This window comes from Musa acuminata, chromosome BXJ2-4 (assembly GCF_036884655.1).
Source record: "Musa acuminata AAA Group cultivar baxijiao chromosome BXJ2-4, Cavendish_Baxijiao_AAA, whole genome shotgun sequence".
Lineage (NCBI taxonomy): Eukaryota > Viridiplantae > Streptophyta > Magnoliopsida > Zingiberales > Musaceae > Musa > Musa acuminata.
In genome coordinates this window covers 34,273,125-34,299,730 of record NC_088341.1, presented here as the reverse complement: position 1 = coordinate 34,299,730, position 26,606 = coordinate 34,273,125, and the positions used below count along the sequence as shown (strand labels likewise).

The 26,606-nt window shown below is 37.1% G+C and overlaps 4 protein-coding genes and 1 long non-coding RNA gene across 19 annotated transcripts; 3 read left to right on the top strand and 2 right to left on the bottom strand.

Moving 5' to 3' along the window:
* Window positions 1–267: 267 nt before the first annotated feature.
* LOC103975427 (uncharacterized) lies at window positions 268–1,101 on the bottom strand. The gene is made up of 3 exons (XM_009390392.3): window positions 799–1,101; window positions 687–733; window positions 268–592 (listed from the first exon to the last, which is right to left on the bottom strand). Exons 1-3 carry the CDS (start codon window positions 992–994, stop codon window positions 455–457), a joined length of 381 nt encoding a protein of 126 aa, XP_009388667.2. The 5' UTR covers window positions 995–1,101; the 3' UTR covers window positions 268–454.
* A 153-nt stretch (window positions 1,102–1,254) lies between these two features.
* LOC135610462 (serine carboxypeptidase-like 18) lies at window positions 1,255–7,669 on the top strand. 3 transcript variants are annotated; one of them, XM_065104986.1, is made up of 14 exons: window positions 1,255–1,468; window positions 1,563–1,708; window positions 2,260–2,336; window positions 2,537–2,659; window positions 2,776–2,878; window positions 3,706–3,740; window positions 4,165–4,266; window positions 4,345–4,428; window positions 4,500–4,649; window positions 5,204–5,275; window positions 6,655–6,773; window positions 6,867–6,980; window positions 7,078–7,123; window positions 7,259–7,669. In XM_065104986.1, exons 1-14 carry the CDS (start codon window positions 1,284–1,286, stop codon window positions 7,340–7,342), a joined length of 1,440 nt encoding a protein of 479 aa, XP_064961058.1. In that variant the 5' UTR covers window positions 1,255–1,283; the 3' UTR covers window positions 7,343–7,669. The 3 variants fall into 3 exon arrangements, 2 of the variants coding, with proteins under 2 accessions (XP_064961058.1, XP_064961059.1); XR_010486136.1 differs by lacking the exon at window positions 7,078–7,123 and having other exon boundaries at window positions 6,867–7,077; XM_065104987.1 differs by lacking the exon at window positions 7,078–7,123.
* Window positions 7,670–8,858: 1,189 nt separating this feature from the next.
* LOC103975457 (uncharacterized) lies at window positions 8,859–18,063 on the top strand. 12 transcript variants are annotated; one of them, XM_018828559.2, is made up of 7 exons: window positions 9,093–9,156; window positions 10,222–10,297; window positions 11,289–11,386; window positions 12,624–12,707; window positions 12,820–12,862; window positions 17,510–17,707; window positions 17,781–18,063. In XM_018828559.2, exons 4-7 carry the CDS (start codon window positions 12,637–12,639, stop codon window positions 17,871–17,873), a joined length of 405 nt encoding a protein of 134 aa, XP_018684104.1. In that variant the 5' UTR covers window positions 9,093–9,156; window positions 10,222–10,297; window positions 11,289–11,386; window positions 12,624–12,636; the 3' UTR covers window positions 17,874–18,063. The 12 variants fall into 12 exon arrangements, with proteins under 12 accessions (XP_018684058.2, XP_018684040.2, XP_018684104.1 ...); XM_065104989.1 differs by lacking the exon at window positions 9,093–9,156 and having other exon boundaries at window positions 10,228–10,297; window positions 11,325–11,386; XM_065104991.1 differs by lacking the exons at window positions 12,624–12,707; window positions 12,820–12,862.
* An 88-nt stretch (window positions 18,064–18,151) lies between these two features.
* Window positions 18,152–22,739, top strand: LOC135610464 (uncharacterized). 2 transcript variants are annotated; one of them, XR_010486138.1, is made up of 3 exons: window positions 18,493–18,938; window positions 19,025–21,311; window positions 21,619–22,739. It is a non-coding gene; the product is annotated as an uncharacterized LOC135610464 (long non-coding RNA). The 2 variants fall into 2 exon arrangements; XR_010486137.1 differs by lacking the exon at window positions 21,619–22,739 and having other exon boundaries at window positions 18,152–18,938; window positions 19,025–21,528.
* A 1,877-nt stretch (window positions 22,740–24,616) lies between these two features.
* On the bottom strand, window positions 24,617–25,332 carry LOC135609147 (uncharacterized). Its single transcript, XM_065102241.1, has one exon. It carries the CDS (start codon window positions 25,287–25,289, stop codon window positions 24,861–24,863), a length of 429 nt encoding a protein of 142 aa, XP_064958313.1. The 5' UTR covers window positions 25,290–25,332; the 3' UTR covers window positions 24,617–24,860.
* Between the last annotated feature and the right edge of the window lie 1,274 nt (window positions 25,333–26,606).

Genomic DNA, 26,606 nt, shown 5'->3' with positions numbered 1-26,606 from the left:
AAAGCCAAACACTAATGACTTGATCTAATATGCAACACTTGCACTTACACAAACCTTTAAGAGAACACTCTTCTCTGCGTCTTCATCTGACAGACTCCTCTCCTCTACTTAGTTACATCAATGATCAGAGTGTCAATGAACCCACAATTGGGGTTCAATAAACAAAGAATACATGAACAGATCTCAATGAATCAGATTTGGGGTCACAAAACTGAGATGGATTTGACCAATCCACATGACACACACATGATTTAGTGGTTCAAATACTCAGAGGAAGGAATCATCTGTTCATATTGAAGTAATTTAACATATAGTTCAGGAAAAATCACTGCATTCTGATCATTGACTAAATGCACAGTACCAAGAGTAGGCGTTCATTATAATTAGCATACTTTGCAAGGAATTTAACAATTGAATTCAGAGTTTGCATCACTGATACTGATTAACCAGCATTTCATTTCCTGTTCTTCTGAAGCCACTTGATTATGTCTTTCTCTGACTCAGATAACAGCTCCTCGTTCTTGTCTTTCAATGAACCTTCTATGAACTCGAAGTAATCCTTGTAGTTCCTCTTGTAGTAGTCATCCAGCCTCTGAGAAAACGGAAACCTATCAACTCCCAGCTCATAGATTTCTGAAACCTAAAAGCTTGTTTGCAGTGTGTAAGCAAGGGATGAAAATGATAACCTCTTTGTCATTCTTGGCCTTGTTCTCCTTGGATCTCTTCAGGTACTCTGGCAACAGACACAATGGATCAGTGACAGCTTGAAAGATAGATGCAAACAAGCATGAGCGATACCTTGGAGAAGAGCCTTCTTTGGATCTGTGACTTCAGGAACAGTTGCTGTGGATATGAGCAAGGTCAATAGCCCTCTTCTTCCGATGTCATTTCTGTACACTGACTTGGTGACAGGTCTTGGAAGAACAAGTGAAGCTGCAGCAGAGCTGGGAAATTGCCTGTTCATTGTAGACAGAGCTCCAATTTTGAGAGCCATGAATGGGGTAATGGAACTGTCAGCTTGCTAAGACAGGGGAGTGACTGCCATGGTTGGAGTTAAGATTGCACGAGCAAGGAAGGCCGCAGGTTTCAATTCCCTGTGGACGAGCGAGGTGGATGGAGAGCACCCACGTCATGTGGATTAGCTTCGGCCACGAACGGACGTGGTCTTTTGCACGTTTTGAGGTGGACACACGTAGGTGGGTCACGAACGGGTCCCGCGCCACATGTCCAGGGCCTATATATCGCCATGGTGTTGGCCGCTTTGAGCAAATCAGTCCGGAAGAATGGCGAGCTCTGCCCGCCTCGGCCATCGATCCCGTGAGCCACAACCAACATGGATTGCGGTTGCACAACTGTTCCTCTTCCTCCTCTCCGTGGTCCTCTCTGCGCCCTCGCCTGCTCTCTCCGCTTCCACCGTCACCCACCTGCCCGGATTCCGCGGCCCCCTTCCCTTCCATTTGGAGACAGGGTACGACCGACTCTGTTATCTGCCTCTTCCTCACCGGCACGTAGCTGTATGCGATCGGTCTCCATGAATGCTGTGCTGCTTCTTGCTGCTGTAGGTACGTGGAAGTGGACGAGGTGAACGGCGCGGAGCTCTTCTACTACTTCATCCCGTCGGAGGGCCGGCCGAGCGAGGACCCCCTCCTCCTTTGGCTCAACGGCGGTCCCAGGTGCTCTGCCCTGAGTGGATTGGTCTTCGAAGTTGGTGCGTCTGACGTTTCGTAGCCTCATCTCACAAGTTCTCCTCTTTACCTCCACCTTCTCAGAGCTGAACGAAATAAATGGACATTTACTGGACGAATCAATGTGACATGTTCATTGCGGTTGTTCATCATTCATTATTCTCATGAACAGGGTCAGATAATAGATCTTCAAAAAAGAATTTGGCACCACCAATTAGGCTAAACTTAACAGATTGAGAGGATCGATTAAGCTTACGCATCACCATGGATGGTCGGAACGAAGGAAGAAAGGTGAAACGCTAGTGTGATAAGTCCCATGTTAACCCCTAAACCCTTAATATCTGAGTTCTATTCTTTTAACTCGGAGAGCTATATGTTCATATGAAAAGCATTATCGAGGCCATATTTTCAGATAACATTTCATCATTGTTCTAAGTCGTCCTATTTATATTTCCCATTGTTCTCACCATATTTTAGCATTTTATGCCACCTTTTATTGTATTGTTACTAAGTTCAGGCTGCAACTTGTTGAAAGATAGATACGTGTGATAAGTTCATCATGTGTCCAACATAGGTCCTCTGAAGTTTGTACCTGCGGAGTACAATGGAAGCTTGCCAAACTTGGTATATCATCCGTATTCTTGGACAAAGGTGAGAAATGCCTTTTCTTGGTATATCAGATGTGATTCTGCTTGTCTTTTCGAATATGGTTATCGTCTTTGTTTATTTAGAAGAATTGTTTTATGTTTCTAGATTTGTATATCATTATTTTCTTTGTGATGTACTCTGCTACTACTCATTTCTCTGTATTCACTTATGTAAATCTCTTTTTGCTGCAAAACCATGTTCAGGTTGCCAACATGATCTTTCTAGACTCTCCGGTTGGGTCAGGGTTCTCATTTTCACGTCGTTACGAAGGTTATAATGCCAATGACATGTCTTGGTCGGAACATGTTTATAAGTTTCTCATAAAGGTGAGATGATTAATTATTTGATTCATATCCTGATTCATGAGTGTATTCTGAACACAATTCAGATTTTAGAAAAAAATTGTGTTGCCTTACAATTATACCCCAAATTCTTTGTGTAGTGGTTTATTGATCACCCACAGTTCCTCTCCAACCCTCTCTACATATCCGGAGATTCATATGGTGGAAAGATTGTTCCCATCGTCACTCACCTCGTATCCGAAGGTAACTTCAATTCAACTTCTTGTCTGCAGTTTTTCTGGAATAAGAAGTTTGTTTTCATAGCACAAGCTTGGGCAAGTCTGTGGTATTCGAATAAATGAAATCCATTGAATAGCTTCTCTGAAATAGCTTTTCTGCAATCTTCTCATAACTTCTGTTTCCTAAAGTGGATAGGCATCTAGGATGAAAACTAGCTTCAGTAAAAGAAAGATTTAAGATTTTGTTATATCAGTCCATTTGTGAGAGAACTCCAAGTCATGTTAGACCAAACTAATCCACAGATGAGACAAGAGGCGACAAGATTTTTGTCAAAATGAAAGGGAATTTCAAATTTATTATTAAAAAAAGTATCGAAACCAAGCACAAGATAATAATGCATCATTTATTTTATAGGTTGTCATTTCACTTTTTATCTTTTCACGTCAAGCAAAGTGAAGAGATTTCCTGCTAATTTGGATGAGCAAACTCTAGCCAATACCTATCTAGATCTAAATAGTTACATAAAATTTATCGTATCTGTCATCTCACACAGTTGATCTATTTATTGGTCTCAAAACCTTGTATACAGTGGTATAATTTCTAAGGTAAAACTGGCTTACTTTGTAAATGATATTTAACCGTAAAAGATTCAATACATTGCTATGGACATAGAGCAATCGATGAAGACATATATGTATGCCTACAAGAACATAACTAAAGGACAATGTCTCTATGTGTGTTTGCAAGCGCTCAGGTAAGCATGTGGGTGGCTGAGTGTGTAGAAGTGTGATCTGTGAATGAATGTCTGAAAGTTAATTATGCTTTACTGATGCAATCCTCTTAAAACCCAGGTACCAAAGTTGGAAACAAGCAACTAAATCTTAAGGTAATTTTCTTTGCATTGGTCTACAAAAATTGCTGTTTTTTCTTTATTGATCATTGTTTTAGCTTTTAAAGGGATATGAATATATCGCTGAATGAAACTTTAACTAAATGAGGTTTCATTTCAGAAGAATTCTGTAACTTACATAATTCATTAATGTTCTTTTCCATTTCAATCATCTTTTCTAGTTTCTCAGGGAATGTACAGAATCCTAATTAATTTTTGAAAGCATAGCCATTACTCATTGCACATTGAACGATGGTTTTGCTCGAGAGCAGATTCATTAATTCACAAATTCTGGACATATATGGTCTTGCTGCTGTAGCTGCTTTCATACCCTTTCATGGTGTCCTTCTTACTTTTTTGTTCAGAAAGAAAGGAGGAACAAAAGATTTTAGTAACAACTCTCTTATTTGGCCACTTTCAGGGTTACCTAATTGGCAACCCAGTCACAGGTGAAAATTTTGATGAGAATTCTCGAGTGCCTTATGCTCATGGTGTGGGAATTATATCAGATGGTGTCTTTGAGGTAATCTCACTCTGATTAGGCACAAGCCAGATGTAAATGTTCAAGAGGAACATCTTACAGCAAATTGTTTCTTTTCAGATGATACAAAGAAGTTGCAAAGGGCAAGACCATCGAAATCCAACCACTGTGCAATGTGCATCGTGTCTTGAGACTTTTGAGAACGTGAGGTTTTTTATGTACCTTAATTGTTTGAATGGCAAAAATTATGTTAAATTGGTGTATTCTGCCGGCAGTTTTGTTCAGAGATCTATGAGAATCATATTTTGGAACCAAAATGTGCTTTGGCATCACCGAAGCCAAAGGATATGATTCTAGATAGAAGATCCCTGAAGGAGAATATGGATCTACTTAAGCCACCACCTGTTCCTGAGCTAAACTGCAGAGTGAGTACTAGTCCTCCAACTCAAGTCTGTATCTCTCTCATTGTTAGGATTCCTTAATTTTAGGAGTCTTTAATTTTAGGGATTTAATATTAATTTTTAATCTCCTATTTAGTTTTTCCTAATTATGTTAGGAGTCCTTTCATATAGCAAATTAGGAATTGTTATTTTTATTTTTGTTAGAAATCCTAGTCCTAGTTGGCTAAGGATTAATCACTCTATATATATGTAATGCCTTTGGTTAATTTTCTCAAGTAATTACATATAATTCAAAGCCTTTGGTCAACTTGGAGGTTGATCCCCTCGAAGCGATCAAATCCCTATTTATTTTCTTAAATAAAGTCTTAGGGTTTTATCACTCATTCATAGCCTGTGCACTTGAGAGTGCTGTGCAGCCCATTAATGTACTAACAGCTTTTTCGCACATATTAGCAATCAGTTGGATGTAGATAGTCATCCTTCATATGGACACACATCTGCCATACGTCTAATAATTTTTTTGTTTTTCTTATATCTTCAAGCCTTTTTGCTTACACATCAACAATCTCTTATTACAGGGTTATGCTTATTTTCTGTCCTACTATTGGGCAAATAGCAATGCTGTGAGACAGGCTCTCCATATCAAGAAGGTACGCTCTTCCAAACCCTTCATATATATAATGAGAACAAGAAAGTTTCAGAAGATTGAGCAATGGCTTGGTTCAAATGCATTCTTGATTGAAATTCTTTTTTATTACCAGAAGTAAATTAGTTCTTTAAATATATAAAATGAGAATGGAAAAAAAATGTGCCACATTGAAGCTGTTACTGTAAGATTATTGCATTTCTATGTAAGGACATGAGGAGGATAACACACTGGAGAATAAAGCTTCTCAAAAGTTCAAAAAAAAGGGAGAACGAAGATGCAGAGAAAAAGAAAGATCTATTATAAAAAATTGGTGGAACAACCTAATAGTTTTTATTATAAAAAACATAGTAGGAATTACAAAAGAGAAAAAGGAAAGAGAGAATAGAGATAAAAAGAAAGAAAACAAGAGGAGCAAGTATCATGCCTGGTTAATTTAAGCAACAAAAAAGATTTCTTCTTTCTGTAATAAACTTGATTAGTTGACCGGGAGCTGTGAAAATTGACATTGCTGCAAGTCCTATTGTGAACACCAAATTGTTTCTTCCCAACCATATTTGCATCCATATAGCTACAGAGTACAAACAGCTAAACTTGAAAGCTGCTTAGGAACAATGGACAACTTTCCAAGTTGAGAGACAGTCAAGAAGGCCACCTGGGCCAGAGTAGATTCTGCAAACAGAAAGAATGCTTCTCTTGTAGAACTTGAATGCATTGCAGTCCCTAAATGCAAAATCCAGTTTTGGCACCTAGCCAGGCAAAAGGAATAAACTTCATAGGGGCAGCAGCTTCGGGTTTAGTAATTGTTAGGAGAAAAATCGGTGACGTCCAAGTCAACCTTATGTGGTTCAGGTCCGTGTGCATAAGAGTGATGAGGTGGCCACCAAGGGATCTATGGAATTCTCTCGACTTGAGGTGGATGTGCTCATGTGGATGACTTGCACAAAGACTGAGTTCAGGTGTGGATTTCCCGACTTGGTCCCTCTGGCACTCAAGTGAGGCCCGAGGTGGATGGGTGAAAATAGTAAAAAGGTTTTCTACCTCGATTATTATGCCGAAGATAGCTTTTTGTACTAGGTAAAAAGGAGGGGAATATCATATATAATATTTTTTGAGGGAACAATCCAAAACCATCTCTTTTGGACTTATGTCTATGTGGGCGGACCAAAGGGGCAGGCTTTGTCTTATTTATGTCAATCAAGCAGCCACGTACTGTTATTGGTTGAGAATATTTCCCCTATCAATAATAGACTTAAGTGCTCATCCCTTAACAAGGAGTAAAATATCTTGGGCAGCAGCCGCAGCTTTACGCTATCCTGATTTCTTCAATATTAACTCATTCTTCTGCTTAAACATAAGACTAAAAAATTGATGATGATGCAGGGAACAGTCGAAGAATGGCAGAGGTGCAACAGTGATTTGCCATATGCAAAGGGACTCAAAAGTAACTTAGAGTATCATCTCAACCTTACAACCAGAGGCTTCCGTGCTTTGGTGTACAGGTAATACTTAATACAGTGTTGATACCGATCAATGCAAATGTGATGTTGCACTTAACAGCATCTCACTGTTTCTTGTGGCATCTTCACATACAGCGGTGATCACGACCTCTACATACCATTTGTGGGCACAAAGGCATGGATAAAATCTCTCAACTTCTCGCTTGTGGATGATTGGAGATCTTGGCATGTAGAAGGCCAAGTTGCTGGGTGAGCTTTGTGACAGTGTCAAAGATTGGTTCAAAGATTTCTCCTATAACAATACCGCAACATTCTCATTCTGATTACCATGATCTTTGTTTACTAGGTATACAATGAAATATGCCAACAATTTGACATTTGCTACTGTGAAGGCGAGTTAATCAAAACCATAATTTTTTTGTTTTTTGGGCTAGGAGAACAAATTTAAGATAAATAGGGAGGTTATGTTGCATGCATATCTGTCTTGCTCTTTATTTTTTGGTGATTTATATATTTATTTTGTGTAGGGTGGTGGTCACACAGCTCCAGAGTACAGGCCAAAGCAATGCTTGGCTATGATTCAAAGGTGGATCTTTCATGAACCTCTATGAACTCCTCTCTTTTCCTTCCATTGGTTCTACTTAGAGCTTATTGCATCATGGAGTTACACACCTTGGAACCATATATGGGATATCCAACATATACATATGTACACCACTATGAATCTGTATGTTGCAGCTCACATACATGTAGAACTTCACATCCTGTGCCTTCGACACAGTAATTCATCACATGCACCTGCAATTATTGTCTTGTGATATTGTAAGAATTTGCTAGAGAAACTCCCAAATATGTCTCTACTTGGACCATTCTCTACCAATTTGGGATATTTAAGCTACTACTATTGCTATCCAAAAACAAGAACTTTGTTACTCTTATCTTTGTTATTACCTCTAAACAGATCCAAATATTTTGCATCCAATCCCTTTAAGCTTTTTCTATTTCCTATTTGCATGCTTTGCATTGTAAAACTCTAAGTAATCATCATTATAACAACATGATTAGTCTCACGTCCAAAATAGATAAGACTAAGATTGACTTATAAATGTTTGATAAATATATAATTATTAATTTTAGTTTAAATAATTTGATTAATGATTTAGGTCAAATAAAATTGATGAATTAGTAATCAATGGAAAACTCATAATTGGTACACATGATTATACTATCCAAAATTTATGGAATAACATTAATATACCTATTTTTGACATGAGATTAATTGGGATATTTCGAGATAGATGCTGAAACCTCGATATAATTTAGATCCAATCCATACATTGAGAGATATAAATTCTAATGTTATATTTCGAGGACAAAATAAATTAAATTCTGATGCAAGTGTGAGTTGCGCTTAAAAATGAAAAACCACAATTAGTTCATGATAGTGCTGTTGAGAATTTTGTTGGTTGATTGGTGTTAGTGCCAATCACTAGTAGAAAATACTGATGATACAATTTTTGAATCCAAACATTCATTGGCAATAACATTTGAGATTAATGCATGAGTGTTGTAATGCAAAGAATTTGATCTTTCATAGCTATCAGCATAAAGATTTTTGTTCAGGATCGTGGCAATTAAGATCTTTATTTGTTTTATCAAAATATATGATTTTTTTTCCCAAATGTATTGAAGTATTTCTCATTATCAAGATGAAAAAGAGAAAAATATTATTATATTCATTTCTCTTTATCTTTGTCATTTTTTTTATTGTACTATAAAAATAGTTTTTATAATATTATCTATAATATTTTTTATTATCAAATCTACTTATCGAAAATTAAGGGATCGAAACATCTTATATAGTACTGACTAGCTTAGTTGAGAAAGACTCTTAACAAATCATCGAAACGTTTTTGGTTTGAACTTCATCGTTATCACTTCAATTTTTTTTTAAGATATAAATTTTATATTTTAATAGAATATATATATATATATATATATATATATATAAGTCGTGGGTAATTAACTTTGTTCTTGGAAACAAAAACAAAAAACACTTCTGCGTCTTGTTTCTGGAAGCACCAAAAGAACACAACACGTACCGAAACGTTATCCGAGTCTTGAGTGGCTGCTCGCGTTCTTTTTTGTCGTCGGGTCTGCCGATCCCCACCGCTGAGCTCAATCCTCTGCAGGACAAGGGAAGCATGATAGCGTCGGGGAAGAGCTTTGCCCCTCGTTTCAGGTGGTTTCCCCACCTGCTCCCATGCAGCAGTAACCGGAGGCTACTCAAACCTGCACGGGCGAAGAAAGAGAACATTGGAGGAGACTCCCAAGCAGGAGAAACAACCTTCTCCCTGAGGGCATCCAAAGCTGTTCTTGCCAGATCTGCTGTTGTCCTATTTGGACTGGGATTCCTTGATGCTGGGTAAGCCTTAACACCGTAGTTCATACTGGTGTGTGTTTTGCTTGAGCAACTTGTACAACAAGGATGAGTTTATGGATTCCACTGATTGGTGTCAGGAAATTTCATTATTTTCTAATTGATAATGAATTCCACTGAAAATGATGATGATTAATGCTTCACCAAAGCCTCTATGTTCATTGGTGATTCCTGACATAATTTGTCTTTTGATACATCTTTGTAGTGAATGAACTGATTGATGGAAAAAAAAAAAAACATATCTTTGGCATGCATATGTTTTTTGTGTTCCTCCTCCATATCAAATTGATTGTGAAGTATTTTCCCATACCAAAGATTATAAAGCTTTGAGACTTGCAGCTCTTGTGAGATATGATAATGAGGTGAAGTGACCTTTTCCTGAATATAATTGGAATGTTTCACAATATATATTCCTTCTTCTGCTGCCTTTTTTCTTTCTTCCCCTGAATAGAACTAATTGCTTGTAGGATATTGAAACTTTTTCTTTAGTTTCCCAATCAATAACAATTAGATTTATTTATATATAAATAATGTCTGCAATCATCAATATAATTAGCCCAAGCTAATTAATGCCATCACAAGTCCAATAGATGTGCTCCATCAAGACAGAATTTTTGGAACATGGTAGGCTAAATGCTTGTCTGCAATTCAGAGTATAGTATCCAAATTAGCTGTGGTAATATACATGAGAACCTCAAAATGATGACCAAGTATCCAGCAAGTTTAGAACATCCGGTTGATGAATCAAGAAGCAGAGGCAGAGATTGGGTTGCCCTCATTTGTGTAGTGTTCCTAAATTATGTTATGTCTTGTTTCAAGTGCTTATGATTACACCTTCATCCGTAATTGTTGTCTACTCCCTATACAAAAGGAAGATCTTGTATTCAACATAGCAATTCAAGTAATCACTTGCTATGGAAGAATAAGTTTCCTTCACTGCATATCTCTGTACACTGCACAAAGTTTTAGCTGCCATTTACTGTAATCTAATCTCCTGTGGTTAATCCAGCATTCTACTTCCAAAACTGATACTGTGATGCACTGGATCAGGTACAGTGGGGACTGGTCTAGAATTGGTGTGATCTCAAAGGAGACTGAAGACTTGCTGAAGATTGCAGCCTATTTGGTAACCCCATTATGTTTACTGCTGATATTTTATATTTCTGATGGTGAGAAGGACTCCTAAATCTGAAGACATTTTGCTTCTTTTTTGCTCAAACAAAAACCTATGCAAATTGTACCTGCAAAACAAAAAGGAGTTTGTGGTGCCACTGCTAAATTTATAAACTGTACACTTTGCAAGATATATAAAGAAAACACAAATGGAATCAATAATCCTCACAATCATAGAGAATATGATGTTAAAAGTTTAATAGAGTTTTGGTGTTCTTCTAATAGCTTAAGCTTTTGGGATTTGTGGTAACCCAATCAAACTTTCCTGATAGCAGGCTTGTCAAGGAACATCAGAATCCATTTCTTTGATTCCAAACCATTACAAGAAGGCTAATAGTTTTGCAGCACTATCAAGGTTTAGAGAAAGATTTTTCCCAGTACATGCTCTAATCAGACAGATGCAGCCAAAAGTATTAATCCAATCTCATAGACATGATCACTTGACAGAACTTATTGTCTGCATAATAAAACCCCAGTTCAGCCACTGACAGCAACTCGAAGCATTTCTTGGATTCAGAATGACATCTTCTTAATTTTAGCTAATTTAGATAAAAATTAATTAATTGGTTTTACTCCTATGTTGAATTTTTTTTTATTCAGGGATTTATAATTTGATTTTGAGTGGAATTGATAAGGTTAACATTCATGTTACTTGACATCAATGTATTTAAAAAATCTGAGCTGTTTAGTTGAGTCAAATTTATTACATGCCATTCAACTATTTTAAATATTAGCAATGTGAGATTAATCTTCCATTCATCTCTATTTTCATATCCTACATATCAGTTTTTTCGATAGAAAAAATTATCATCAATGATAAGGTATTTAAGTCAATAAATTAGATGATAAAAAAAGAATTATCATATTTCTCATTGTAATGAAGATTACATTTTATTCTATTAATAGAAATGAATGACTAATTCATGAGTTTTCTACCAATGCAGAGTTTGTCAAACTCTAATCTTCTAACCAATACACAGGAAGGAAGAATGCACAAAAGATGAGAATAATACAATCACAAGACTGCTTTGAAATCCATTTTGTAAGACCACTTCTTCATTTCAGTAAAGCATCACTTTTTCTCAGTATAGTTTTAGGTTAGACATAATGTATCTACTGATACTATCAACTAAATAATTATTAATGTATGGATTTAGTCTTTGAAATTAATTTTGTTTCTTTGACTGTACCTTATGGAAGATGTCAGCTTGTTTACTTTCTGATTGAGGCTAATGAACTCGAAGTAATTTTTTTCTAATAAGAGACTTATTCATGAAACCCTAAATAGTTAAGACTTACGATTTTATTATTGTTGTGTAGACTTATTCATGAAAATTAAAATAATTAAAAAAACTTGAAGTTATGTAAAAAAAAAAAGAACCAACAAAATAATTTCAGCTGATCGTAAGACAATAATAAAATCGTAATGTTCTAACGTCGGTCATAATATTTACTAAACATAATTGTAGATTTGTATTAATTGACATAAAGGAATCAAAATTTGATGTATCAAATTAACCTTATAGGGCTAATTAAGAGGCTTCCAGTCATATCAAAATAAATTATTTATCCATCCCTAACCATACAATAAACTGTTCATCCGACTTATAAGGATTGATAGACTTAATACAATTATTAGAATATAAAATAATATACGTATCAAATAATCTAATGCCTTAAAAATAAAATAAAAATGAACCATTATAGATTTAGATAATATGAACGTAAGATAACACATTAATGAAATAATACAAAATGCTGTCTATAGTTGACACCAAACACAGCGAGTCACGGTTCTACGTCTACGTTACCTGTGTAACTCACACGCATTGTGAGTGGATGTTCCATCCCGTCTAAATGGGCCCCAGTCGTAGTCTCGAATCACAAACGGGTATGATTACTATCCTGTGACATGGCTGAGATATCATTTCGTCCATCGTATTCGGGTCGGGTTTGGGTTCGGATAGCGGATTCGGGTTTTTGCAAAGGATAAAGATAACCCGTTGGCTTATACCTCGCAACCAACCATGGCGCGAGATTCGGCCTCCGATCGGCTTCGCTTCTTCCTCGCCGAGGAGCGAATGGACGCGCCGTCGCCCCAACCTAGCGGAGCTTCTCAGCCTCCGCTCACGATGACGCCCGTAGCGTTGTCACTCTCTCGTTTTCTCTTTCCGTTTCGATTAGGTTTTGATCTGTTCGACCACCGTCGTGAGCTGGGGATTTGTTTCTCTTTGTGTTTCGGTGTCGTAATTTATGCTTAGTTGTTGTGATCCTTGCAGACGAGACCGCGAAATGGGAGAAGATAACGTATGCTCTCGATCTATAACCTCTCCGAGGGTCATCATCACGGCGAAGAACCCCCAGTACCGTTCTCCAATCTCTTCCCTTTGTTTTCCCCCCTCGAGCCGTGATCGATTATATGATGATTAAATGGATACTTTTCATTTAATCATGTTGAAATCTTTTGCTTTTCAGGCTTTTCCTTATCTGCACATTCGCAACAAGGAATTCCTTTGGGGTTTGTTATCTTATCTTGGCGTTTTCTTTTATCACTTTGCTCCTTTTTATTCTCCTGAAGTGATGTGAATATAAATTTCATAGCAATTTATATTCTGTCAGAAATGCTTCTCATATATTAACATAATCTCTTTCATTTCTTGATACGGTTTGAGTTATTTTGTTGTTTAATTAATTAGACGGGCTGGTCATCAAGGAATCATAAATCACCATAAATATGTTTATTTAAAAGCATGCATGAATTGAGGGGATTTACCAGCTGCTTTGAAATGTGATCTCTTATCAGTAACTATCTGAACAACTCTGTTCTCACCATAAATATATTTTGCTTGTTTATGTTTTCAATTACTGACTTAAAAAATACAGTTCTCGTGAGACATAAGGAATCTATGCATCAAATCTTAGATTACAACCCATCTTGTCCTGGTATTTTATGATCTGTTCCCACCCAAACTTTGATCTCATCGACTATAATAAATCATACTGTGTCCTCTAGATCTCTGCCAGTAAGGATATAAACCCCTTGGCCTTTGTTTTTAATGATGTTCCTTATATCTTGACAATAAGAATTATCAGCTGTATGGAAGGGAATATGACTATGATGAAACCATATCTCTATCATGAGCTCTTGTGGCACAGTCTTTAACTTCGGATGCATTGATTTCTGTTTTTAGTAGCATGTGACAAATACATCCCTGACTCTACGAATCACTGCTTATTTATACATTGGCACTTTGTGAAACCTTAATTTTGTTTCTGCTTCCAATCGCCCTTTGAAGATATCCAATATGTATTGAAGCTGAATGACTGTACAAGAACTGATGGTTATCTCCTGATGTCCTCGATAAGGATCTTCTACTTACTCTTATAGCTATTCTCATCTCCTCAAGATCACCATCATCCATCATTTACACTGGGCATACCTGCTAATTCCTGCTGCAATAGACTCTCTCTCTATATTTGATTAAATCAGCCAGATTGCCAAGTTTTAAGAAAATTTATCTGATTCTGGTCAATTCTAGCTGATCTCCAGGGTCCAGCCTAGATCTAGCATTTTCCGGCCAACTTCCTGTAGATGCCTGATTTCTTGGGGGAGATCACATTGACAGCAGCTGATTCCACTTCGAATCAGCTGATTTCAATCTATCCAGAAAACACTGCAGATACCTACACTGCCAGCACATTTTTGGAATAGGGTTTGCCATGATAATAGAATACTGTTGTATATTATTTTGCTTCTGGTGTCTACCATGCTGAAAGCAGCATAATGGCATGCACTCAGCTATTGTGGAACGGGATCGACCAATCCCGAGCACATCATAGATACGTACACTGCTAACACATTTTTGAAACTGGTTGTGCCACGATACTGGTGATACCATCGAACATTATTTTGCTTCTGTGCTTACCATGCTGAAAGCGGCATGATGTCTTGCACTAGTAATTTAGTTCCAGTTCTTGTGAAATGTCCAACTGTTTCATATGTTGGTGATGTCGGCATTATTTGTCTGAACAGGCACACCATGTCCATGCAAGTTTTCCTGGGCATGCATTTTTCTTTGTATATTTGATAGTTATTTAATATAATTTCACATTTCTGAGTTACACTCTGCTGCAGACAATGCATATTGCACACAAGTTTGGCCTTCTTTCAGAGAATTGACTTATTTCCATGCTCCCCTGTTTGCATAGTGCTAATTTAATCCTTTGTTTTGTTAATTGTCATTCGTAAGTGGTTCATTAAATCCTTTTTTATCTTTCTCGATCATCCCTTGTAAACACTATGCTCTGTGCATTTCTCATCTATACACCTCTTTGTTCTGTTTTCTCACGTCCTGACGGTCTCTTTGAGAAGAAAGCATGCTGATCACTGACAACTCTTCTGTGTTTAATTTTTTTGTTAAAGTATTCCCCTGCTTTGTTTAATCCAAACCAAAGTATATTCATTTCATAACATAAACTGTGATCTATATGCATATCTCCTAATGTCTTAATCTTCTTAAAGAATAATGTGAATGTTTTCTGATATCCATGCCTTGTCCTTATCCTCTCCATCTATTTCAACCATCACTATCATCCCATCAAACATCGACAACAGTTTCTTAAGAAGCATATTTTTAGGCCTTTACTAGTTTTAATCTCAAGTATGCATATCCAAGAAACCATCTTCTAAATAGGAATAATTAGCTTGCAATGCTTCTACTTAACATATAATCTTCTATTATCAACAGAGTAAAACTGTGTATTCCTCTAAGGTTAGTGACCTTCTTATTTACCCCCTCTAAGTTTAAGCCTAGCAATTTATATTCCTGCAAAATAAAAAATATATAGTATCATTGTAGTTAAATCTCTGTGAGTTGATTGTTGGTATACAAATTATTGACAAATATAATGGGTCAAATAATTGCTGAAAAATAACAATAATTAATTCAGTGATAATTATGAGCCAATAGTAGTTAATTTTTCGGATTTGTTGAATGGATATCAGCGAGTAATATATGTCTATAAATACTTGGAGGTATATATATATATATATATATATATCAAAGGGGACAAATATGCCCTTAAGAAAATATATAAAAGTTTGGGTTGGTTCGGACTTCCAAGTATCCGACCCGTAGATCTATCAGTTAGGATATGCAAAGAATGCGATCCGCCCCGTCTTTTTCGGCCCCCTTTCTCAAGATTATAGGGGCATGCCAAAACTGACGGATCCGCGTCTGCTATAAAACCCCAAGGACACAACGCTGCGTTCTTCGTCCATCTGCTTCCGTTCTCTCAAATTAGGTTCGCATCTCCCTCTCCATCTTTACCTTCGTTTCGATCTTCATTAGTGTCGTCGTTGCGGATTGTGAATTTCTAGGGTTGTTTCCTCTCGATCTCATCTCTTTGTATTGCCTTAAACTTCGTTCCATCTTTACCTTCGTTTCGATCTTTATTAGTGTCGTCGTTGCGGATTGTGAATTTCTAGGGTTGTTGCCTCTTATTTTATCTCTTTGTATTACCTTAAACTTCGTTCATATATATGATCTGACAATTATAATCTGTTCTTGTCATGATTCTTGATTACCTGCTTCCATTTTCCCCAAATTTGTGATGCTTATCTCTGAATTCCTGCAGAAAAAAAGTGAAGTTTAACTATATATCCAAGCCTAATTTGTTCTTGGGACATTACTGTTTCTTTCCGATGGATCGCGTGCGTCCGCCGCCGTATTTCCCTGCCTCCCCTCTTCCTCTCCTTCGCCACAGCCTCCGCGCCCGCGCCCGCCGCCATCCTCTTCCCCTATTCGCTGCAGCCCTCTCCCTCCCCTCTTCTTTGCCTCGCCGCCGCCTGTGTCATCCCCTGCTTCTCCCCTCCCAGACCACAGCCCCCTTTCCTTCCTCCTCCTCCCTCTTCCCCTTCCAACCGATAGCAACCCACAACCGCAAAAGCGATGTGACTTTTGTTTTGTTTTGTCATTTTTGTTATTAGATGTGAATACTGTAGTTTCGTACTTTAAATGAATTTGATGTGTTATTTTTATTTTAATAATCATATTTATCAATCATGATATATTTTTTAAATTTTAATATCCAATGGTGTCTCGCTTCTCTCGGAACCTCAAGCATTTTCACACTTTGGTGCCTTTTAGCGCCCTGTGCTTTTGCTTTTGACTATAATGATTTGTATTATATTTTTACTGTTTGTATTTTGTGCAAGAATAGCCTCATATTGCATGTCTGCTATGATTTCAGATAGTGTATAAGTTATTATCTATTTCTAAGAAGCATGTTCTAAATATTCTGTGGGGGGCTTAACCCACATGGTGTGTAGGTTTAGGTTGTTACCCTTTAATATGTCACTCTGGCTTTAACATTGCACCTATTAATAGTTACTTTTAACAACAAGAAAAATACATTTTGTAATGCTTCATTGCTTTGTGTGAAAGTTATGTCATTATTGACTAATTATATGGTTGTTTATAACTCTAATTATTCATACAGTGGTTCAAATAGTCACTATGAATTTATTTAGTGGTAATTAATAATGTCAATTCAGCATTGATGATCCATTCCAAAAGAAGTATAAATAAAGCTAATCAAGATTTTGGAGATGGTATGCATTTGTATGATGTACCTTGTCTCACCCATAGTGGAGATGATGAAGAGGAGCTCGGCATGTGTCAGCATGAATGTGATTGGTCCAATGTATGTTTCATGCATTTTATGCTGTCATAACTTAACACCACAGGACTTAAACTACAATGAGAATTTATTCATTGAACAATTGTAGATGAACATGATGTTTTATATGGCTCACCTTTGTCAACAACTTTTAGGTCTGCAGATCTGTTCACCGGTTTTGATAATTCATTTTCTTTTGCTCAACAGAATGAGAACAAGATTATCTTTTCACTTCTATTATGTTTCTTATGAGCTGTATCTTATTGTACGGAGACCAGCAAAAGAGTGTAGTAGTAGTTTCTAGGAGTCTAAACATTTCTATATGATTGTTAATGTTGCTTTAACTCTGATCCTGATCTCATTCAGCTGAATTATGTGTTTTATGCAAAAAAAAAAAATGATAGAGGAAGATTCCATTTAATTATACTGTCTGCTTTTAAATGTTTTAAACACTGTACATTACAATGACATGCCTAGTCTGCAGAGAAATTTTCCACACAAAATGGAAGCACAAAAACCTCAATCCGAAAAGCCGCGGTCAGTTGATCAAGCCATGGCCTCATGCCGAAAGAAGAAATCGGAGGAAGCTAGCTTTTTGGAGGATCTGAGAGACCATATGGACGAATTCATTAATGCCTCTATGGATGAGCACAAATCTTGCTTTAAAAAGACTATCCAAAAGGTCAGTAGGAGAACACTATCCCTCGGAGAGGTCATGAATTTGTCTGCAACTTATTTTCTTGTATATGTTTCAGATGTTTGGAATGTCAAAGAGTGTTGCACAGAGGACTTCAGAAACCAAAGAAGTCGAAAGTTCTGTGCCACTTGAGACCACCGTGGTTCAGTGACTGTGGAAGGTGCTTCTGCTTCTGTTACTTCCTGCACGACTAGTAATAGTTTTGGATTGCTGGTTTATGTTCTGCACAGCTCTATTGTTTAGATGATATACATTAGTAGATCTGCAGTCATTTCTGATAAAATGTTGGCTCCCACTACTGTACAAATTCTGTCATAAATTTTGTGGTTTTCATGGTTTTATATATAATGTTAATATATTTATATAACAGAATAAAAATTTATATTGAAAATATTTTCAAAATTTTATTAGAACAATATAGTTGTGAGATTCATGTACGTTGTAAGTTATAGAATATATATACACACAATATATATATATATATATATATATGGACAAGTTTGTTAGGTTAAAGTTGCATTCATAAAACAAATACAAAATAGTCATTGATAGATAAACTATGTTAAACTATGTTAGTTGACTATTGTTTGACTATTAAAGTAAGTTTGTCATTTTCAACTTTGGTAGATATGTTTTTATTATTTATAACTTTTAATATTCTTAGGATATTTCTCCCTAAATCGACATAAATATTATTAATTTATCATTTAATTTTAACAAATTATTTCATATAATCGTTTTTCTTTTTCTTGCAATCGTCAAAGCATCTTTTATCGTCGATGGAAAAAAGAAAGATAATCAATTATGATGATACGAAGATCGAAGAAGAAAAGATGAAAAATAATTTTTAATATTTATTAAATTAATTTAATATTTTTAGAATTTAAAACATTAAGTTATGACCCAACGACCCGAAGATCCAGAAGATCATATCCCGAATCAATTAAATGATTATGAGAAATAGATAGGTCTTATTAAAAAAATATTAAAGGCGATTGTTGGGCGGTGGGGGATTGCCAAAAGTAATGCACGTAAACAAGTCACAAAAAGACTCACAATGGAGAACACTACAACGGCACTCCAGGGTTTAGAGGTCGGAGATACCGTCGCCTTGTACGTCTGCGGTGATGCCGCCTGGGAGATCCGCTGCGGTCCGCTCCAAAACCCTCTTGCCGCAGTCCTCGCTGCCGCACAGAACGTCCCCTCTCGCCTGGAGGTGATGGAAGACTTGCTTTTGATCCTTTTGTCTCTCTCTCTCTCTCTCGATTCTGGGTTTTCAATGTTTCCTACTGAGTTCTGTAGGTCGGTCTCATCGGCATCCGCAACTGTTGAGTCGCTGATGCAACTTCACAGCGCCATCGCCTCTGTTCGTTTCAGATCATTTATAGCTGTTGATTCCTCTTCTTGGAGCTGGCTGTCTCAAGATAATGATTTCATCTCGAAGCTTCAAAACCTGATCTTGTTGGACAAGGGCCATGGTTTCACCTCTAATGCTTGCATTTGAAGCTGAAGAAACTCGAAACTCTGTTAATGAAATTATTTGGGGAGGCATTTGGATTGGATCAAAAGAAGATAAAAAGTTGAACATGGCCTTCCAAAAGTTCAAAAGAGAAAAAAAATCAAGGACAAATGGTATGCAAACATGGATAAATGATCTAGAATGGACCTCCACCACTCAAGTGTGTGAGATATGAATTGATTAGACTGAGCACTCATGCATCATGGCAGGATAAAGAAAAAGGCATGTCTGAGGCCATCATTAGCAGCAAAAACGGCAGACAAGGTCATTGATTCCAGATAACTTATTTTAGCTGGGAATATTATATGAGAGATACAAAAATATATTACTTACCCCTTTCACTGTGCTTCATTCTCTAAGTTAACTACTTGCATTAGACTCCAAGCTAGTTTAGTTTTCTTAGATAACCTTAAATGATGTTTTATTCAAGTAGGAATGATATGATCAGTTGACGGATTCATGAAGAAGGCAGGTAAGTTCGTTATATGTTGGCTTCTTGGTTTATAAATTTATAATATGGTATGCATGTGTATATATATAAGGTCGATAGTCTTTTAATCTAAGAACAAAGAAATTAAGTTCATAACAGGTTTGTTTTTTTTTCATCTGTATTCACAACTGAGATAAAAACACATTGTTTTTGTTGAATGATTTCCTCAAATTTGGAAAAAGAAAATATAACTTTTGAACCTTTGTGCTTACTTTTTCTTTAGATTTCCCTAGTGGAGCTTTAGGTTGGAAGTGCCATTCATGGCTGCAGTAGTTTGTACAGTGGTACCACTTATTTGGTGCTATTAGAGAAGATATATATGTGGGGGAAAACAAATAGGGAAAGAGAGCAAGTAATATATTCCTTAAAGATGAGTGGGAACGTGATGGGGTGTGAAAGCCTTGCCAGCCATTCTTTGTTTCAGTAGGAAAAACGCTTGAAGCTCTTCCTTTTTAATCACATATTTGGATTTTTCCTATGCAAGAAGTTTTTGTTAAATAGACTCTTCTTATCAGATCTCCTTACTGTTTCAGGCCAAGATTTATATCTTCTCCAATGTTTTCTCCTGTTCTTAGTAGCTTGCTTTTCCTCAATGGTTCCGAAGATTAGGTGCATGAACTTCTTCCTTCTTTGCACGTATCTGAGTTATTCTCATACTCCAAGCTTCCGGAGTAGCTAAAGAAAAGAAGAGTCAATTGCTGCCCCATTAACCTTCACTTTTTCTAGTTGTTTATTCAAGTTGCTCACTATTTTCTTTAAGATGTTCCTCGTCATGATCCAACTAAATTGAGTGCCTAGTTAGTGTACTACTCATCATGCTGGAACCATCTGTTCTTCAAATGGCATCTCCTTGTTCCCCCAAACATAGTGGATTAGCCATTGCACTCTGTCTCCTCCTACTGATCTATTGGAGTTATTGCAGTAATCATTTGACTTCAACGTTGCTTACCTTGTTACTGCTGGTACTATCCACCTTTTTTCCACTTCTCGGCCAAATTGGCAAGGCTTGCTTCAAGGAGAAGCCATCAGAAGCTGCTGCTGCTCTGCCACCAGATGTAGTTTTTGCGGATCAGAAGGCATCCATGGAAGAATTTGTCGCATATCACAATGATGAAGCAGTCAGTGGGTCAGAAAATCCATCACTGAAGTATGAAGGTCTGGAGGGGGAGTTAACAAGTGGGCTTCTATCGGTAGATGCTTTGAGTTCCAGTGGCAAAAATGCACAAGAGAATTTAAGTCAAACCACATTGCGATGCTCGAAATCTTCTGATGAGTCTTTGCTTGAGGATGCTTGCTGCTTGAAGGAAAGCTTTGAAGGTTCAATATCAGATGATGAAAACCTCATTGAGATTATACTCCCAGATGATCATTTTGTTGTGCCTGAGGTGTCAAAAGCATGGTTGAAGCCACTGCCAGATATAATTAGAGGGTTACTGACAAATCTTTTGCTTGAGCCAGTACTGAGGCAACATGGACTGATGGAGATCGTATCAGAAATCGGTGACAACTTAATCGAGATTGATATCACCAGGGGCTGCATCAAATGCTCAAGAATGGGAATCATGGCGTGCATAGTTTAGGTATGCCAAGTTAATGGATTAATGTGTTTTTTAGGGTTATAAATTGAAAACAAATATTTGGTTGACTAGGGTAAAATAGTTCCAAGGTGAATGTGGTGTTTCTCTCAATTTACCAATTCTTTTGCTTTCTTTAAAGCCTGTGATGCCGCTTAAAGCATATGAATCATCTGCTACATTGTAGGCATTCATGTTTGAAGTCCTTTACGTTTCAAAGCAATGCTTCATCTTAAACCATGCTTTCTTGGAACCTTGAGCTTGGAGCTTCTAATTTTGTACATCTTTGATGAACTTAGAATTGAATTTTCAGATGTTGAAGCAGTAAAGAGATCATCTGCCAATAATACTTGGCACCTGATGGTGCTCCAGTTGGTGAGACATGTTTCATCATTTTGTTGGAGATTTTTTTTTTTTCGAGGGCTAGAGATCCAACCTAGTTTGCAGCATCCAACAGGTAGCCAAGTAGGTTATAGAAAATGAACGGCCACTTTTGAAGTGGTGTTGTACAGTATCAAGGTAGCATTCCAAGTTCAAAACTGATGCATGCTATTTTGGTACTTAGTATGGAATGTACTGTAAAGAGTTGATATCACATCCAGAAATAAGATGGCAATTATCACACTGCATCACTTGGTCGGCCTGATACACCTAACTCTTTATAGCACCATGGAGAACTATATTGAGAACTGATGATGTGTTCATGCAGTCTTAAGTCATATCAGAGGTTCCGATCCTTATCTTCTGATTTAGAACCTTGTGGATGTGGCATGCAAGTATTTCACCTGGATTCTCCTTCCAGTTATTGTAAAGAATAGAACCATTAAAGTTAGCTTCTAGCTCTAGTGATCTTGTTGAACCAGTGATGACACAAAAAAGTGGTCAAACTGAATACATCTTCAATGTAAACTCCAGCAGCTTTCTTTTTGCTAAATTGTACTGTTGCCTTGAGATCTCTAGAGTTCCTCAGCACTAAAGATCTTCTGCAATTTGTTTTTGTAGCTATCTTTTTTATTTTGTGTGATATGGAGGTGCGCATGTGCTGCTCAGTGAATGGATGAATGGACACCATGTTGAAATCAATCTGACTCTATAGCAGGTTTAGTTTTTTGTTGTAATAATTGCTTAGATTCAATGGACTTCTCCAAATCCACTTGTCTTTGAAGGCAAAACACTGATACAAGGGTTAGGATTTACAGAGGAATATGTTCTCTTACCAGCTCCAATCACAAGATACATCACCTAACAGATGACAGCAGCTGCAGGGACTGACCAAACCAGATTGAGCCTGTGCTCCATGGTTCTGGATTGAGATTGTCATCGATCTTAATAGTGGATTAGGAATCATGAAATGGAGTTGTAAAGTAGCATGTCTTTCTTAATGCACCTTCCATGTTTACTCCTGCCCAAATTTAGTCTTTTTCTTTTCAATAACTTTATTATGAAAATATCTTTACTGTATTCTTATGATGATAATATCATTACAAATGAACTGACACGTTTACCTTGCTTCTGTTTTCCATGATAGTGTGAGATAGCACAGATATGTACAGGAGTTGAAGGTAATTGCTTGGAGTTGGCTTAAGAGGGAAGAAAGGTTAACCTATTTGTTTTTGCTTTCTTTATTGATAAAGAAAGGGGTGTAATTTTTTAAGGATAAAATTTTGAAAAAAAAAATCGCCTTTTGAGAAATTATCGCATAGCAGCTTAATTTTTTAAAAAAATTATAAAATATTTTTTGGTAAATGATAATTTTGTCTTTAGCCCTCGTTAAATCCATCTTCAAATTGCATCCACCCTTGTGCTGCCTTCGCCATCGTCTCTTCTTCCCTTTGCCCCACCAAGTCTATTGTCTCGCCCATTGCACAAGCAATTAGCATTGTCGTTCATGGCTCTTGTGCGAGGGTTGTCATCGTCTTTGCAAATCTTGTTAACTCATATTAGAACGTGTCTCGCTCTCATCGTGATTGCCTATGGCCCTCGCACTAGGAAGGAGTGGATGACGGCTATTGCTTTGAACCTTGTTGGCTCCCATATGTCCTATTGTTGTTTCCGTACTCTCTTTTTCCTCGCGTGAGGGTGGATCCAACGGGGATTTGTGAAGGTGGTGCAAGGGTGATGTAGGGCGAAGGTAGAGGTAGGTCCAACAAGGGCTAATGGTAAAATTATTTTTTCACACAACAAGAGGTATTTTACAAGAATTTTTAAAAATTAGGGAATTTATTAAGGAAAAAGGTTTTTCTAGGAATTCAACTATTTTTCAATGGCCAATGACAGTTTAATAGTATTGATATGATAATTATGATAATATCAAATATGACATAAGTAATTTGATTAATTAATATAATAATATATGTGTTATGTAAAAAATTTAGTTATCTAATTGAGATGTTAATTCGGACTCAACCGAGGTGAAATTCAATCGTTATCTTTGAATAGTTTAGGGAAATATAAAATCCTTTAGGATGTTAAAACTTACAAAATTATGTTTAAAGCATGTCCGACAAAATTACTTCGATGCTTAAGTCAATTCAATAAATAAGATGTTAGTAGAATGTGAAGAATGTTAAGAGTTGAATGCCTAAAAAGGATATGATATTATGTATATAGGAAAGCACATGAAAGTGTTTTCTATAATATGGCTTTTGGATTATTATACTCATAGATTTATGTCGAAGATGAAAACGATTACAAACATCTTTTGATCCTAATAGAGTCGTGCTATGTCGAATTTACAATATATGAAATAAATATGTCCTTGGTATGAGATCATGTTAGTCATATGTAGTTGAAATGTTGGGATGTATAATTAAATATGGTGTGATCTCGTGGTGTCCTTCACATAGCGTCAATGTATCGTGGTGTCTGAGGTATAGATCATATAACGTAGATGTATAAACCATATAATGCTCAAGTGTCAATCACCGGTTGAGGAATCGATCGTGTGTGTGTGTATATATATATATATATATATATATATATATATATATATATATATATAACGTAGATGTATAAACCCGGTTGAGGAATCGATCGTATAACTATTTAGGTACGGATTATGTCATTATATATATATATATGAACGTCAAATCATTTCATCTTTAATGATTGCTAGACTTGTTGTGGCTTCCTTTTGGATGTATGCATAGCTGTGGAAATTTATCTGGCCAGTAAAGGTGTCGACCATGATCACCATAATATATATAAAATAAACCTAACTCATGCACTACCGACAATGAAATTGATTGGATTTGCAGGAGCCTTCATCTTGAAATGAGACATCTTTAATCCACAAAAGTGGAGAAAAGTAGTGAACAAAGGCCATGTCTTATAGATGCCATAAGGCAACTCCAAAGCGGTAGATCTCAATACTGCCAATTGAAACACAATTTCTCCAAAGAGATAAACAAGAAATGACATCTAACACAGCTTATTACTTCCATCTGAAGCACGCACATCATAGACACACTCTGAGCCCACACACAACTCCAAACTTAGAAGACAACTCTCTCTCTCTCTCTCTCTCTCCCCATGCATTTATCATGTAGTGTTCTTCTAGAACACAAGATCCTTCTTGGCTCGAAGGTTGATGAAGTAACCCCGGGGGTCGCTCTCGAAGGATGCCCGGGGCATGACGGCGCCGTGCCGCCCGGGCGCCCTCATCATCCGGCCAGTGCCGCGGCTGCCGCCGCCGCAGCAGCAGCGGTTGCCGCGGCAGCAGCAGCAGTAGAGACAGAGGAGCACAACAGCCACGGGAAGGACCACCGTTAAGCCAACGTGCAGCCATCGGTGCAGCGTCTCGGCTCTGGTCTCAGGCGGGAAGACAAGGTCCAGCTTCTCCGCCAGGAACCCGATGGCGTCCTGCAACACATGGATCAGCTGCGCGAGCTTCTCCTTGACAAACTCCGTCGCGCTCTCCTTGAGCACGTCTGCCCCCTTCACCTCCCTCGCCTTCTCCGCCAGTAGCTTCCTCAGGCCCTCCATGGCTTCTCAGCGTAGGAGGGAAGGGGAAAGGCAGCGAAGGCCAAATAGAAGGCAGGCAGGAAGACTCGAGTCAAGAGCGCTGATGGCCCTTTTCATTTGATTACAACACGCACCTGATGACAACGTACCCCAAACGAGAACTCGACGTTGTGGGCCCAGTTAACAGTAAGGGATTTGATAGAAGTGGGTCAACAATTCGGGTTGAAATAAGTCGAGTACCCAAACATTTTGGGTTTCTTAGTTCAATTATCGAGGAGTCTTCTCATCATGATAGACTCTTTATTATATGCGGAAACGCTATTTATACCCACACGAGAAACCCGAACAGATACCCATTTGATCTCGATCGTCCATTTCACAATCCACCCCGCAACCATGGAGGAAATCGCCACGTGTTAGGTGCAGATTGTTCAGTTCGGTGTCCTTCCCAAAGACGGAGAATAATACTTCACCCACCGACTTAACTCACACTTCTTGAACTCAAACAAAGTAGTGTTAATCATAACTAAAAAATAATTAGCTTGAAAATTTGTATAAATAATAATAATAATAATAATTGTATAGGCAAAGGATCTTAATATTTGAGATGATATAGATACTATATCAAAATTTATAATAACAAATATACTATTTCCAAACTTTGTATTATGGTGATGACACTTCCTATTTGAATTCAACCAAAAGAACTCATTTAGGTAGAGCCTATGGGTCCAACAAGTTATGACGTGACAACTATACCAATAAATTTCATCATATATGAAAAACAAACTTAATTTATTATTTTTCCTATTTGAACTTAGGTCATATTTAATAAAAACATTTTCGAGCAAACGTGACGCGTAAACATCTGTACGAAAGAAAAAAAAAATATAAGTCTAAGTCCGACTAATTATACAGTCTTAAATATGTATTTTAGAAGAATTAGCTCATGCTAACAAAAAAAATGTCCCAATAATTAAGAAAGAATTCAATAATCATGTTATGGTATACCAAGCAGGATTTGGTGGCACCAAAATAATACAAGAAAAGTATTATCTGACCACAAAAAACAAGAAATAATGGAGTTTGCGGAGATGTTTGGATTCAGTATTTCCTCAAGAAGAGACAAACCATAGTTTGGAGCTAAACATGAGATGTTGCTTTCTTCTTCCTCATCCTCAAAAGGAAGCCGAGGGCACATCCAATACTGAGCAAGTCTCTCTCTCTCTCTCTCTCTCTAATATATGTGGATCTGAGGAAGAGAAAGCAAGTACATATGCAGTCAAAGATAGTAAGTACTTCAATGAGTGGAAGCTGCAGCATTAGATTGCTAAGCCA